The 14,499-nt window shown below is 45.9% G+C and overlaps 1 protein-coding gene across 1 annotated transcript; it reads right to left on the bottom strand.

Moving 5' to 3' along the window:
- Positions 1-1,635: 1,635 nt before the first annotated feature.
- LOC116049190 (calpain-2 catalytic subunit-like) lies at positions 1,636-12,195 on the bottom strand. Its single transcript, XM_031298618.1, has 13 exons — positions 11,941-12,195; positions 11,759-11,828; positions 11,410-11,528; positions 7,883-8,016; positions 5,910-6,072; positions 5,725-5,802; positions 4,664-4,749; positions 4,138-4,212; positions 3,539-3,699; positions 2,832-2,989; positions 2,107-2,118; positions 1,756-1,964; positions 1,636-1,645 (listed from the first exon to the last, which is right to left on the bottom strand). Exons 1-13 carry the CDS (start codon positions 12,178-12,180, stop codon positions 1,636-1,638), a joined length of 1,515 nt encoding a protein of 504 aa, XP_031154478.1. The 5' UTR covers positions 12,181-12,195.
- Between the last annotated feature and the right edge of the window lie 2,304 nt (positions 12,196-14,499).

Here is a 14,499-nt window from a genome sequence, read left to right as displayed (position 1 = left end):
AAATTGTTGTGTTCATGCTCCTCACACGCACTCGCCCGCTGCAAGAGTTGAACTGTGTTGACCTTTTCCCTACGCGAGTGACACGCAAATCAATGAACGAGAGACTGATTCTTCTGTTTGTGAGTTTACTAAAATATAAAACTGTTTTATAAACAACTAGTTTTCATCCCTGAGGAGATCATTTCAACATTACTATAGAAGAAGAAGAACATTTCTGACATTAAAGACACAATCAGTGAACCAAAGTGAAGCCTCGTCCTCCACCAACATTTAACCCACAGGACAGGAAGTTATTTCCTCCTACAGAGACACTGAACCATCTGACCAGAACCCAAACCCAAACCCAGGATAAAGAGGATGAGTGAATTTGGTTTTGAAGGTGTGGAGGTGAATCAGTGAGTCAGAGGAGACTGAGTAGAAGGACAGAGAGCCAGCAGGACAGTCCAAATACACTCCTACTCTATCAGAGACAGAGGAGGAGGAGGTGGAGTAGGAGAGGTGTGTTTCTCTGTTATTGTGCCAGACAGAGTAAGCAACATCAGAGCACCTCAGGCTCCAGGACTGATCATTCTTTCCAAATGCACACTTAGCACTGTATCCTCTCCTGCTGATTCCTCTGTAACTCATTGATATATGAACCCTTCCTCTCCTCTCGACCTCCCAGTAACAGCGACCAGTCAGACCATCTCTACACAGCAGCTGATGATAGGAGTCAAACCTCTCTGGATGATCAGGAAATGACTGATCCTCCTTCACTAATGTCACCTTCCTGTTGTTGTCAGACAGTTTGAGTTTTCTGTTCACTGTGTTTGTGTCCAGTGTGAGTTCACAGGAATCTGACGGAGAGAAGGAGACACAACACAGCAGCAGTTATTAATAACATCATTAGTTAAACTTTAGTTAATAGTTATTATACTGTTAATGAAATTATGTTTAATAATTTAGTATTTAATAACTGGTTTATAAAGCATTAAATAACAATGTTTATAGATTATAAAATAAAACAAATAGTTTATAGACTTAAAAACTCTTTATTAACAATTAAGTAATTATAATCATCAGATACAACTTTATAATAACCATCCAAATAATGTTTATTGAAACAATTTATTAATCATTTATAAATACTTAAATATATAAAATATTATGATGTGAGCATCAATTAACTGTTAAAATAATATAAATTATAGCATAACTAATAATTAGAAAACATTAATTATCATTTTGTTGTTAGTTAACAGTAAAATAACTATTAACTTAAGTTAAATTAACTATTAATTTATCATTTATTAGTGATGGTTATTATAAAATGTTACCCAAAACACAACAGCAGTTTATCATCAGACACATCTGGAGGTTTTATTCTGTGTTTGTGTGCTGATGTTCATTTATATAAAGTTTAATAATGATGCAATAAAAATTTAAAAAAATCTGCATGTATTAAAGAGAAACTGAATCCAGACTTACCCTTCATCATATCATGTCTTAACCCGTGCTTTCTATCATAGACCGGCCTGCAGGAAGAAACACAGTCAGAATGATTTTCTATCCAACATGAGTCCTAACTGCTGTTAGACATGATGAACAGTTCCTCAGTCTGTCAGAGAGACAGAGAAACTCATCTCAGTTAACTGGTCACTGGTATCTAAGAGGAACGGGAAGATAATCTAGAAATAATAAGAGACACAGACATCACTGTGTGAGTGTTAGTTTGTGCGTGTGTGTCTGTGTGTGTGTGCGTCCCCATGTGCGTACCTGGAGTGGGCGTGTTTCTCGGTGAACACCCGCAGAATGAAGCTTCCTGCGCGGTGCGGTTCGAAGGTTGAGGGGATGATGGCGTACTCTCCGGGCGGCAGCTTGAAGCGCTTGCTCACTTCCCTCAAGTTGGTGTTCTCAGTGAGAGCCACCGGCTGCGCCTGCAGCAGGACGTCCGGGCCCAGACGCACACCACTGCCACCTTTATACTAGAAGGTCATAATTTAAACCGACGACAGAAAATGCTTTCGACAGTAGAAAAGAAAAAAAGTTTAAAAAGGCTCATCATTTGTAATAATAATGGTGCTTCAGTTGTTGACCTTGTTTCAGGTTGGATGAATGTGAACTCACCTCATCAGGAACCTGAAGAAACAAACACAAACAGACATAATGACAAATACAGAAACACACTTCATCCATTAAACTGTGTGTTTTTTTCTGACGTTTTTGAAACTTTTTTTTAGACATTTTTGTCATTTTTTTCAACATTCTTTTACCATTTTTTTTTTCAAATGCTATCAAATTTCATAAATCAATCAAATGTAATGAAAGTACTGAACTGATCATTTATTTTACTTGTGAATAGTGCTGTACAGAACCATCCACGTTATTTTTCTTTGACAATTTGGTTGAAAGAAACCCAAAAAATCTGATATAGAAACTTTTAAAAATTGGTCAAATTTGACCCGAGGATGGCGTCCGTTGGTAGAGCGGTTTACTGTTACGGCCTGCTGTTACGAGGTTTACTCCTCGTTACAGCAGGCCCAGGTTCGACTCCGATCGGCAGCCCTTTGCTACATGTCATCCCCCTCTCTCTCTTCCCTTTCACGACTTCAGCTGTCCTGTCAAAAATAAAGGCCAAAAATGCCCAAAAAATAATCATTGTGTGTGTCTGTGTGTATGTGTGTGTGTGTGTGTGTGTGTGTGTGTGTGTGTGTGTCCGTGTGTGTGTGTGTGTGTGTGTGTGTGTGTGTGTGTGTGTCCGTGTGTTTGTGTCCGTGTGTTTACTTCTGTGTCCGTGTGCGTGCTTCTGTGTGTTCCTGTGTGTGTGTGTGTGTGTGTCTGTGTGTGTGTACCTGGTAGATGGAGAACCCGATGGTGAGGTCTCGTCTCTCCCTGCGAGCGTCTTTCTGCATCAGACCAATCAGGACGGTGCAGCCGTCCTCGCCATCGTGCGGATCGTCATCTATGTCCTCCAGACGGATGAAGAACTGCGGGTTGGAGCAGAAGGTAGCTGCACACACACAGGAACACACACACACACACACACAGACACACACACACACACACACACACACACACACACAGACACACACAGACACACACACACACACACACACACACACACACACACACACACACACACACACACAGACACAAGTTGAAAGAAATAATACAAATAAAAAATAAAAATCTATGAGTTATAATCAGAGCGGGGAATCAATGGACGTAGAATTCAGCGTCATTTTCCACAGATTTTAAAAGAGTAAGAAAAATAAAACTGAGAATGTAAACACATGAACAGTTTCTACAGATTTATATTCTGGATCACCGCTGAAACTGTAAAAACTAAAATCTGCCCATTGTATTTGGGTTTCCTCATAAATAATGTAAATGTAAGCAGACGCAGAGAGTTGAAGTTTGGTTGGACGTTCTTGAAGAAAGTAAAAAAATATATAAATATGAGAAAACATATTTTAGTTAATTTCCTCAACAGAAACTATGACGATAAATATTCCTTGAAGTTAAAAACGAGATGAAATTTAAACAGCCTGAGTGTTACCAGGATATTTCCTGCAACCACCGGCGGTGGAGCCGACCCTCCACGCGCCCTCAAACGCGGCGTAGCTCCAGCGCTTGATGGTCTTCTTGGTCAGCGTGTCGGGGGTCAGGTTACAGATGTCCAGGTGGGAAAACTGGTCCAGAAAGTCAGAGTAGGACATCCTGTAGAGACAAGGGAGAGGAAGAGGAGAATACTCCATGACAAGTAAATCACCTGCATTCAACATCCGACTGAGTGGGATACAGAAGTATAGTATACGTAGGGGGGGTTGGGGGGGTGCATGGGATTTCTCCTTTCTGGTCTATATATCCCTGCCTTTGCGGAATTATGTTTAAATGTACCCACCCAAAAAAAAAGTGATTAATGCTACTTCACCAACAGACCATACATTATATACCTAAAATAAAAGTAAAACACTGTAACGTGAACACATTAGTGCCTAGAAGATCAAATCTGAGCAGCAGTTGCTGGTTGTATTTAGCCGCTACAGATCTCCAGGACGCCGGCTGCAAGCGGCAGTTGTTTAGCCGCCAACAGGTGACCGTGAGCTGGCTACAGGTCCCAGTTTGGTTAGGTTACCAAAAACTACTCCAACTCACCAGAACTCTCCATCGTCAGCTACGTGATCCAGCATCCTCTTCCCCTTTGGCTTAACTCCATCCCATTCCTTCGAACTGACAGACAGAAACATCAGAGAGACAGACAGACAGACAGACAGACAGACACATCAGAGAGACAGACATACAGACAGACAGAAACATCAGAGAGAGAGACAGACAGACAGATAGACAGACAGACACTCAGACACATCAGAGAGACAAAAACATCAGAGAGACAGACAGGCAGGCAGACAGACAGACAGACAGACAGACAGAAACATCAGAGAGACAAACAGACAGACAGACAGACAGACTGACAGACATACAGACAGACACATAGACACAGACAGGCAGGCAGACAAGCAGACAGACAGACAGACACAGATGCAGACAGGCAGACAGACAGGCAGACAGGCAGACAGACAGACATACAGACAGACACATAGACACAGACAGGCAGGCAGACAAGCAGACAAACAGACAAACAGACAGACAGACAGACAGACAGACAGACAGACAGACTCACTTGATGCTCCAGGCTCCGGTCCAATGCAAATGTCCCCAGGGGTTTCTGATTCTCAGCAGCTGCACCACAGAACCAAAGTGATGAACCTGCAGGACAGAAGCATCGGTGATCAGTCTGCTGCAGGAACCAAGCTACATTTTCTCTTCAGGAAACAACAACAACCTTCTAGATAGCGAGCTACACGCTGAAAATATTTTCTATTTTATTTCATTTAACCTTTATTTAACCAGGTAGGCCGTTGAGAACAGGTTCTCATTTGCAACGGTGACATGGCTAAGAAAAGCGTAGGCGTGCAAGACAACAAATAGTTTCACATTCAATACAGTACAAGAACACAGAATACAATGTGTTACATAAAGTGCAGAATAAGTGGGCAATTACAAATGCCATATCAAGTTAAGAAGAAGATGTGGACGGTACAACAAGTCAGGCCTGCTTGGTTCTTTCAGGGAATGATTGTAAAGATTTACTAAGAATATGTTTAGATCATTTCCTCTTTAACTGGGAGGTTTATAAAGAATATGTTTAGGTCATTTCCTCTCTAACTGCCACATTTTGGGACTGATTGGTGGGATTGCTATAGACGAAGTACACACGGAGATACACTGGTAAGAGCCAATGAGGTTTAACCATGTATCAGCTAATTTAAATAGCTCACGTTACTGTGTTGGGTCAACAGTTAACTTCATTTAATATTGAATGTGGCGTTTTCTTTTGCGAGGTGCAAATGTTTCACCAAAACAAGTTCCTTCCTGAGACTATTTAACAGAGCTGCGTCTGGAGCTTAGCGCCGCCCAAGACGACTGTGATTGGTTTAAAGAAATGTAAACAGTAATGACATCAGACCCATAATTTAAAACAGAGCTGGAGGTATTTGTGGCTCGTTGGTCTATTGGTATGATTCTCGCTTTGGCTGCGAGAGGTCCTGGGTTTAAATCCCTTCCTTAAAATGATTCTGTTAGTAGAAATCTACTTTGCCTTCTTCCCAAAAAACTGCCGGCCAGTTCTACATCATCTACTGATCAACAGAATCATCTCAGTCATTTCTCAGAATGCCTCACCTTCTCTGCTGCAGTGATGGAGTAGGCGTGTCCTTTCACCAGACCGGTGATGGCCTCCGTCTTATGTGACCTGGAGATCTGAGAAACACAGAAACATGAAACATAAATCCTGCCGCAGCTTCACACGTCTGTAATGTGACAGACTGACCCTGAACATGTCTGTTTTTAAATGTCTGAGTGTTTACGTCACAGCCGAGCAGCGAGCCGCGCATCAACGCCTTCCTCATGATGTTGAACAGGGAGGGCGGAGCTTTCATCAAGTCATAGCTCAATGCGATTCCTCCGGTGAAATCCTCGAAACCCTCGATGCTCCAACCTCCGGTCAGAGCCTCGTACGAGCCGTTCACCCTGCAGGGAATAAACGGGACGCTACGCTAACTCACCGACACAATACTGCTGAATCAGGTTGTATCAAAGTAAAGACATACACACAAACACACACACACACACACACACACACACACAGAGACACACACACACACACACACACACACACACACACACACACACACACACACACACACACACACACACACACACACACACACACACACACACACACACACACACAAACAATGATTATTTTTTGGGCATTTTTGGCCTTTATTTTTGACAGGACAGCTGAAGTCGTGAAAGGGAAGAGAGAGAGGGGGATGACATGTAGCAAAGGGCTGCCGATCGGAGTCGAACCTGGGCCTGCTGTAACGAGGAGTAAACCTCGTAACAGCAGGCCGTAACAGTAAACCGCTCTACCAACGGACGCCATCCTCGGGTCAAATTTGACCAATTTTTATCCATCCATCCATCTTCGTCCACTTATCCGGTCTTGGGTCGCGGGGGTAGCAGCTCCAGCAGGGGACCCCAAACTTCCCTTTCCCGAGCCACATTAACCAGCTCCGACTGGGGCATCCCGAGGCGTTCCCAGGCCAGGTTGGAGATATAATCCCTCCACCTAGTCCTGGGTCTTCCCCGAGGCCTCCTCCCAGCTGGACGTGCCTGGAACACCTCCCTAGGGAGGCGCCCAGGGGGCATCCTTACCAGATGCCCGAACCACCTCATCTGGCTCCTTTCGACGCAAAGGAGCAGCGGCTCTACTCCGAGCTCCTCACGGATGACTGAGCTTCTCACCCTATTTCTAAGGGAGACACCAGCCACCCTCCTGAGGAAACCCATTTCGGCCGCTTGTACCCTGGATCTCGTTCTTTCGGTCATGACCCAGCCTTCATGACCATAGGTGAGGGTAGGAACGAAAACTGACCGGTAGATCGAGAGCTTTGCCTTCTGGCTCAGGTCTCTTTTCGTCACAACGGTGCGATAAATTGAATGTAATACCGCACCGCCGATTCTCCGACCAATCTCCCGCTCCATTGTCCCCTCACTCGCGAACAATACCCCAAGGTACTTGAACTCCTTCACTTGGGGTAAGGACTCATTCCCTACCTGGAGAAGGCACTCCATCGGTTTCCTGCTGAGAACCATGGCCTCCGATTTAGAGGTGCTGATCCTGACCAATTTTTAAAAGTTTCTATATCAGATTTTTTGGGTTTCTTTCAACCAAATTGTCAAAGAAAAATAACGTGGATGGTTCCGTACAGCACTATTCACAAGTAAAATAAATGATGAGTTCAGTACTTTCATTAAATTTGATTGATTTATGAAATTTGATAGCATTTGAAAAAAAAAATGGTAAAAGAATGTTGAAAAAAATGACAAAAAAGTCTAAAAAAAAGTTTAAAAAATGTCAGAAAAAAACGACCAAAACATAAAAAAAGGTTTACACTATTTTCCTCCTTTTTTGGCACTTTTTTCTTACTATCTTTAACTTCTGTTTACTCATCTGGACTGTGGGCGCCCCACGCGTTTGCCTATCCTGTCTATAATACCACCGCGTGCTGCCCTGGCTGAGCGTCTGCCTATCCTGCCTATAATACCACCGCTGGCCGCCGTGGCTGAGCGTTTGCCTATCCTGCCTATAATACCACCACGGGCTGCCTTGGCTGAGCGTTTGCCTATCCTGCCATTAATACCACCGTGGGCCGCCCTGGCTGAGCGTTTGCCTGTCCTGCCTATAATACCACCGCGGGCCGCCCTGGCTGAGCGTTTGCCTATCCTGCCTATAATGCCACTGCGGGCCGCCCTGGCTGAATGGGGGTCTTACTTGGCGTAGGCTTTCTCCAGCAGAGCGCTCCAGAACTCCCTCCTCTCCGCCGAGTGGACAAACAGCAGCTTCCCGTCTCTGGTTGGCAGCCGGTCGTCCACGACAACGTCCACCCACTCCCCGTACTGCCACAGCTGCACACAACAACACACAATGTCACTTCCTGTGGAGGCGGGACAAAAAAACCTCACCCTAAAAACATGAGAGATCGTTTTGTCAAAGCTAAAAAAACGGCTTCATGTAAAGAGTTGTTATATCTGGAGATAAACAACAGTCATGTTAAAGCAACACTATGTAACAAGCCACATATCTCCAGAACATTCTGACACTAACATGTTATCTTTCAGAAAATTAACTTAGTTTGAGACCTGTATCTGTCTCAGGAACAAACTCTCGCGAGATCTGGAGACACAGAGAAGCTAACGTCACGTTTGTGAATACCATAACAAAACTAATCTCTGTGATGCTAAATATGTCTCTTAGCTGTGTAAATATCTAATGTTAGCTAAAGAACATATTAATACATTATTTAAATAAAACTTTTCATCCATCCACATGACCTTCACTAGATGTTCAAACGAGGCCACGCCCCTTTAAGAGACTCTTTAGAGGATCTTTGGTTGAGCATAAACGTCTCTGTGCATGTTGTGTGAGCTATGCTCATTCCCTACCTGGAGAAGGCACTCCATTGGTTTCCTGCTGAGAACCATGGCCTCAGATTTAGAGGTGCTGATCTGCATCCCAGCCGCTTCACACTCGGCTGCGAACCGATCCAGTGAGTGCTGAAGGCCGATGATGCCATCAGGACCACATCATCTGCAAAGAGCAGCGATGAGATCCCCAGCCCACCGAACTGCAACCCCTCCCCACCCCGACTACGCCTCGATATCCTGTCCATAAATATTACAAACAGGTTTGGTGACAAAGCGCAGCCCTGGCGGAGGCCAACCCTCACCTGAAACGAGTCTGACTTACTGCAGAGAACCTGGACACAGCTCTCGCTTTGGTCGTACAGAGATTGGATGGCCCTGAGAAGGGATCCCCTCACCCCATACTCCCGCAGCACCTCCCACAGTATCTCCTGGGGGACCCGGTCATACGCCTTCTCCAGATCCACAAAGCACATGTAGACCGGTTGGGCATACTCCCAGGCTCCCTCCAGGATCCTTGCGAGAGTAAAGAGCTGGTCCGTTGTTCCACGACCAGGACGGAATCCGCATTGTTCCTCTTCAACCCAAGGTTCGACTATCGGCCTAACCCTCCTTTCCAGCACCTTGGAGTAGACTTTACCAGGGAGGCTGAGAAGTGTGATACCTCTGTAATTGGCACACACCCTCTGGTCCCCCTTTTTAAACAGCCTGGTGTGTCAACCAAGACAGCCCCTCCACACCCAGAGCTTTCAGCATTTCTGGACGGATCTCATCAATCCCTGGGGCTTTGCCACTGTGGAGTTGTTTAACTACCTCAGCAACTTCCACCAGGGAAATCAACGATAATCCCCCATCATCCTCCAGCTCTGCCTCTACCATAGAGGGCGTATTAGTTGGATTTAGGAGTTCCTCAAAGTGCTCCTTCCACCGCCCTATTACCTCCTCAGTTGAGATCAAAACCGTCCCATCCTTACTGTACACAGCTTGAATGGTCCCCTGCTTCCCCCTCCTGAGGTGGCAAACAGTTTTCCAGAAGCACCTTGGTACCGACCGAAAGTCCGTCTCCATGTCTTCTCCCACACCCGCTGCTTTGCCTCTTTCACGGCAGAAGCTGTACCTCTTTGGGCCCTTCGGTACCCTGCAACTGCCTCTGGAGTCCTCCGGGATAACATATCCCGGAAAGACTCCTTCAGTCGGACAGCTTCCCTGACCACTGGTGTCCACCACGGTGTTCGTGGGTTACCGCCCCTTGAGGCACCTAAGACCCTAAAACCACAGCTCCTCGTCGCAGCTTCAGCAATGGAAACTTTGAACATCGTCCACTCGAGTTCAATGCCCCCAGCCTCCACAGGGATGCACGAAAAGCTCCGCCGGAGGTGTGAGTTGAAAGTCTGTTGGGCAGGGGCCTCCTACAGACGTTCCCAATTTACCCGCACTACCCGTTTGGGCTTACCAGGTCTGTCCAGAGTCTTCCCCCACCCCCTGACCCAACTCACCACCAGATGGTGATCGGTTGACAGCTCCGCCCCTCTCTTCACGTGTCCAAAACATACGGCCTCAGATCAGATGAAACGATTATAAAATCGATCATTGACCTTTGGCCTAAGATGCTCTGGTACCAGGTACACTAATGAGCATCCCTATGTTCGAACATGGTGTTCATTATAGACAATTCATGACTAGCACCGAAGTCCAACAACAGACAACCACTCGGATTTAGATCAGGGAGGCCGTTCCTCCCAATCACGCCTCTCCATGTGTCTCCATCGTTGCCCATGTGCGTGTTGAAGTCCCCCAGCAGAACTATGGAGTCCCCCCCTGGAGCCCCATGCAGGACTCCATTCAAGGTCTCCAAGAAGGCCGAATACTCCGAGCTTTTGTTTGGTGCATATACACAAACAACAGTCAGAGTTTCCCCCCCCACAACCCGCAGGCATAGGGAGGCGACCCTCTCGTCCACCAGGACGGCAGGATAGGCTTGTGCGTATCCCCACACCTGCCTGGTGCCTCACACCCTGGGAGTCCAACCCCTATCCAGGAGTATGGTTCCAGAACCGCGACTGTGCGTAGAGGTAAGCCCCACCAGATCAGAACTGGTAGCGCTACACCTCCCGCACAAGTTCCGGCTCCTTCCCCAGCAGAGAGGTGACATTCCACGTCCCCAGAGCCAGCCTCTGTCGCCCGGGTCTGGTCCGTCGAGGCCCCTGACCTTCACTGCCACCCGTGTGGCAGTGCACCCGCCCCCAGCGGTTCCTCCCACAGGTGGTGGGCCCATGGATTGGAGAAGGAGGTGCCACGTAGCTTTTTCGGGCTGTGCCGAAACCAGGCGCTTGCTGACGAGCCCTCCATCTGGGCCTGGCTCCAGACAGGGGCCCCGGGCTTCTTCCGGGCAGGGTAACTTCATCTCTTCCTCGATGACTCATAGGGGTTTATGAACCATTCTTTGTCTGGCCCCTCACCTGAAACCACTTTGCCAAGGGAGACCCTAACAGGAGCACCAAGCTCCAGACAACACAGCCCTCAGGTTCATAGGGACACACAAACCTCTCCACCACGATAAGGTGATGGTTCCCGGCATTTTTAGTAATTAGCATAATTAGCTCATTAAGGGGTTGGCACCACAGGTGAATATAGGGTAAAAGAAAATGAACTAATATATATCAACATGCAACTTCCCCGCTGATTACTGACATTCAGACAGACAGAAAATGTATTACAAGTTTCCAGAAATGTTATGTTTAAATATGCAAATGGGACTCTCTTTCATAGGAAAAGACATTTCCTGTAGTCTACGGAGGAAAACAAAGCCTGTTACTCAGTTCTGAAGCAGGACCTTGATGCTAATCATCACTACAGAGAGATGAAGGTGTGTGTGACCTGGAAGTGGAAGATGCCGGCGTACTGCGAGCTGAAGCTCTGTTTGAGAGGAACCACTCTATTCACAATCTGAGTGTCCAAAGTCAGAGAGGCGAGCGCCGCCAGCAGCCAGCAGTCGCCTGCAGACACAGAGCAGGGCACGTTAATACGCTGTCTAAGTGTGTGTGTGTGTGTACGTGTGCGTGTGCATGTGCGTGTGTGTGTGAGTGTGTGTGTGTGTGTGCGTGCATGTGTGTGTGTGTGTGTGTGTGTGTGTATGTGTGTGTGTGCATGCGTGTGTCTGTGTGTATGTGTACATGTGTGTGTGTGCGTGTGTGTGCGTGCGTCTGTGTGTGTGTGTGTGTGTTACCCAGTTCTCCCTGACAGATGTCCGTTCTTTTCGCTCCGTCGACAATAAACTGAGGATTAGAACACAGCTCCTGATTGGACGAGACAGAACATGATTAATGATTACAGACCAAATCAGAGTCATTTTGGACTCTGTTTTATGTAGCTCATATTAAAATAACCGTCCGTAGTGTCTGAGCTCACCGTGGGGCGTTTCCACTCCACACCTTTGGTTTTGGAGGAGTAGCGTCCCAGCTCGTCGTATCCCAGCGAGTCCCATCCTGCGGGGAAGGTCGGGTCACAGAACAGCGAGCCGGTCTGCAGACACTCGCTCTTCAGCTGCTCAAAGCTCTGCTGGTTGAAGGGGACGGCGTTGTCCCGGCAACCGGCGCCATCCTCCTCCCGGGCCTTCCTCCGGGCCAGCTCTGCTGCCGTGTTCGCCATCTGGAGAGTCTAAACAGAGATTACAGAAAGTTTACAGTCTACAGAGTCTACAAAGTCTACAGAGAGTCTGCAGAGAGTTTAATTGAATTCAAATGTATTTATAGCATCAAATCATAAGAAGAGTTATCTCAAGACACTTTACAGATTTCAGTAGATTTCAGTAGGTCTAGACCACACTCTATAATTTACAAAGACCCAACAATTCCAGTAATTCCCCCAAGAGCAAGCATTTAGTGTGACAGTGGTGAGGAAAAACTCCCTTTTAGGGAGAAACCTGGGACAGACCCAGGCTCTTGGTAGGCGGTGTCTGACGGTGCCAGTTGGGGGGGTGATGAAGAGTAGCAACAGTCACAATAAAGATAATGTAACAATGACTAGAAATAGTAGTTGTAGTAGTTCATGTCATAGCAGGGCACTGCAGGGCGTTACAAGGTGTTACAGGGTGTTACAGGGTGTAGCAGGGCATGGATGCACACAGATGGAAAGAGAGAGGAGACAGGAGCTCAGTGTGTCAAAGGAAGTCCCCCGGCAGTCTAAAACTATAACCGCATAATTAAGAGCTGGTGCTAGGTAAACCTGAGCCAGTTCTAGGACACGGAGGATTAACAAAACATGAGAGGTAAGAGGTCTTTACTCGAGTTTCGGCGCACAAAAGTCACCGGATAACACAATCTTCTAAACATAGTCATACTGAGAAATACAGAGAGAGTTGTGTGGAGCTGATAGTCTTGATTAGCTTTGTAGCAACTCATTTAGCCATCTTCTTCATCTATATCATTCATAACGGACGTTCATTAATATCAAAAAGTTACCCACTAAAGCTTTAATTAGAAAATTGGAGCTCTTATTTTGAAAGCAGTGTTTTGATTGCCTAGCATCTGACTAATGAGTGGACAGGGTAAGTGAAGTATATATGTATGCACAAGTGAAGTATATAGTGAAAGTGAAGTATTTATGTATGCGCAAGTGAAGTATGCATGTATGTGCAAGTGACGTATATACTGTATGTATGTGCAAGTGAAGTGTAGATGTATGTGCAAGTGGTTAGTACCAGTATATATGCATGTGCAAGTGAAGTATTCCATTTTGGCCTAGGTGGCTTCTCATACAAAGGCCTTCATTTCCATAAACCATTGTTAGGATAATTACATTATCAAAAAATAGACCGAACTACTCTCAAATCTCTCAGATCTCTCAAAGTTAATTTTTACTTGTGAACACAAGGAGCCAGTCTCAGCACTCATCACAGTACATATAATGACTACAAGAACCCCTCTACATCAGCTTATTAATGAGTGCAATGCAGTCATAATACAGAGTCGATGTAGTCTACTCTATCTGGTCAGAGTTGATGATGTATCCCTTTTCTGGTCAAGGAGTGCATGTTCTGCTCTCAGGCTCCAGACAAGATAGCCAATGGCTCCATGGTATCTCATGAGCGTGCAATCATTATAATATGGCATTCTATGCAAACTGTTTTAATAATAATAATAAGACAGAAAAATGTAAATCACAATTTATTATACACTCACCTAAAGGATTATTAGGAACACCATACTAATACCGTGTTTGACCCTATCCTATCAATATGGGCCAACATTTCTAAAGAATGCTTCCAGCACCTTGTTGAATCAATGACACAAAGAATTAAGGCAGTTCTGAAAGTGAAAGGGATCCCCCACACCATTACACCCCCACCACCACCACCACCAGCCTGCACAGTGGTAAAAAGGCATGACGGATCCATGTTCTTATTCTGTTTACACCAAATTCTGACTCTACCATCTGAATGTCTCAACAGAAATCGAGACTCATTAGACCAGGCAAAAATGTTTCCAATTTTGGTGAGCTCGAGCAAATTGTAGCCTCATTTTCCTATTTTTAGTGGAGATGAGTGGTACCCGGTGGGGTCTTCTGCTGGTGTAGCCCATCTGCCTCAAGGTTGTGCGTGTTGTGGCTTCACAAATGCTTTGCTGCATACCTCGGTTGTAACAATCTTCTATCAGCTTGAATCACTCAGCCCACTCTCCTCTGACCTCTAGCATCAACAAGGCATTTTCGCCCCCCAGGACTGCCGCATACTGGATGTTTTATCTTTTTCAGACCATTTTTTGTAGACCCTAGAAATGGTGGTGCGTGACAATATCAGTAACTGAGCAGATTGTGAAATACTCAGACCAGCCCGTGGCACCAACAGCCATGCCACGCTCAAAGTTGCTTAGATCACCTTTCTTTCCCATTCTGACATTAAGTTTGGAGTTCAGGAGATTGTCTAGACCTGGACTACACCCCTAAATGCATTGAAGCAGCTGCCATGTG

The sequence above is a fragment of the Sander lucioperca genome, chromosome 4, assembly GCF_008315115.2.
Source record: "Sander lucioperca isolate FBNREF2018 chromosome 4, SLUC_FBN_1.2, whole genome shotgun sequence".
Taxonomy (NCBI): domain Eukaryota; kingdom Metazoa; phylum Chordata; class Actinopteri; order Perciformes; family Percidae; genus Sander; species Sander lucioperca.
This window is presented reverse-complemented; position numbering and strand designations above follow the sequence as displayed.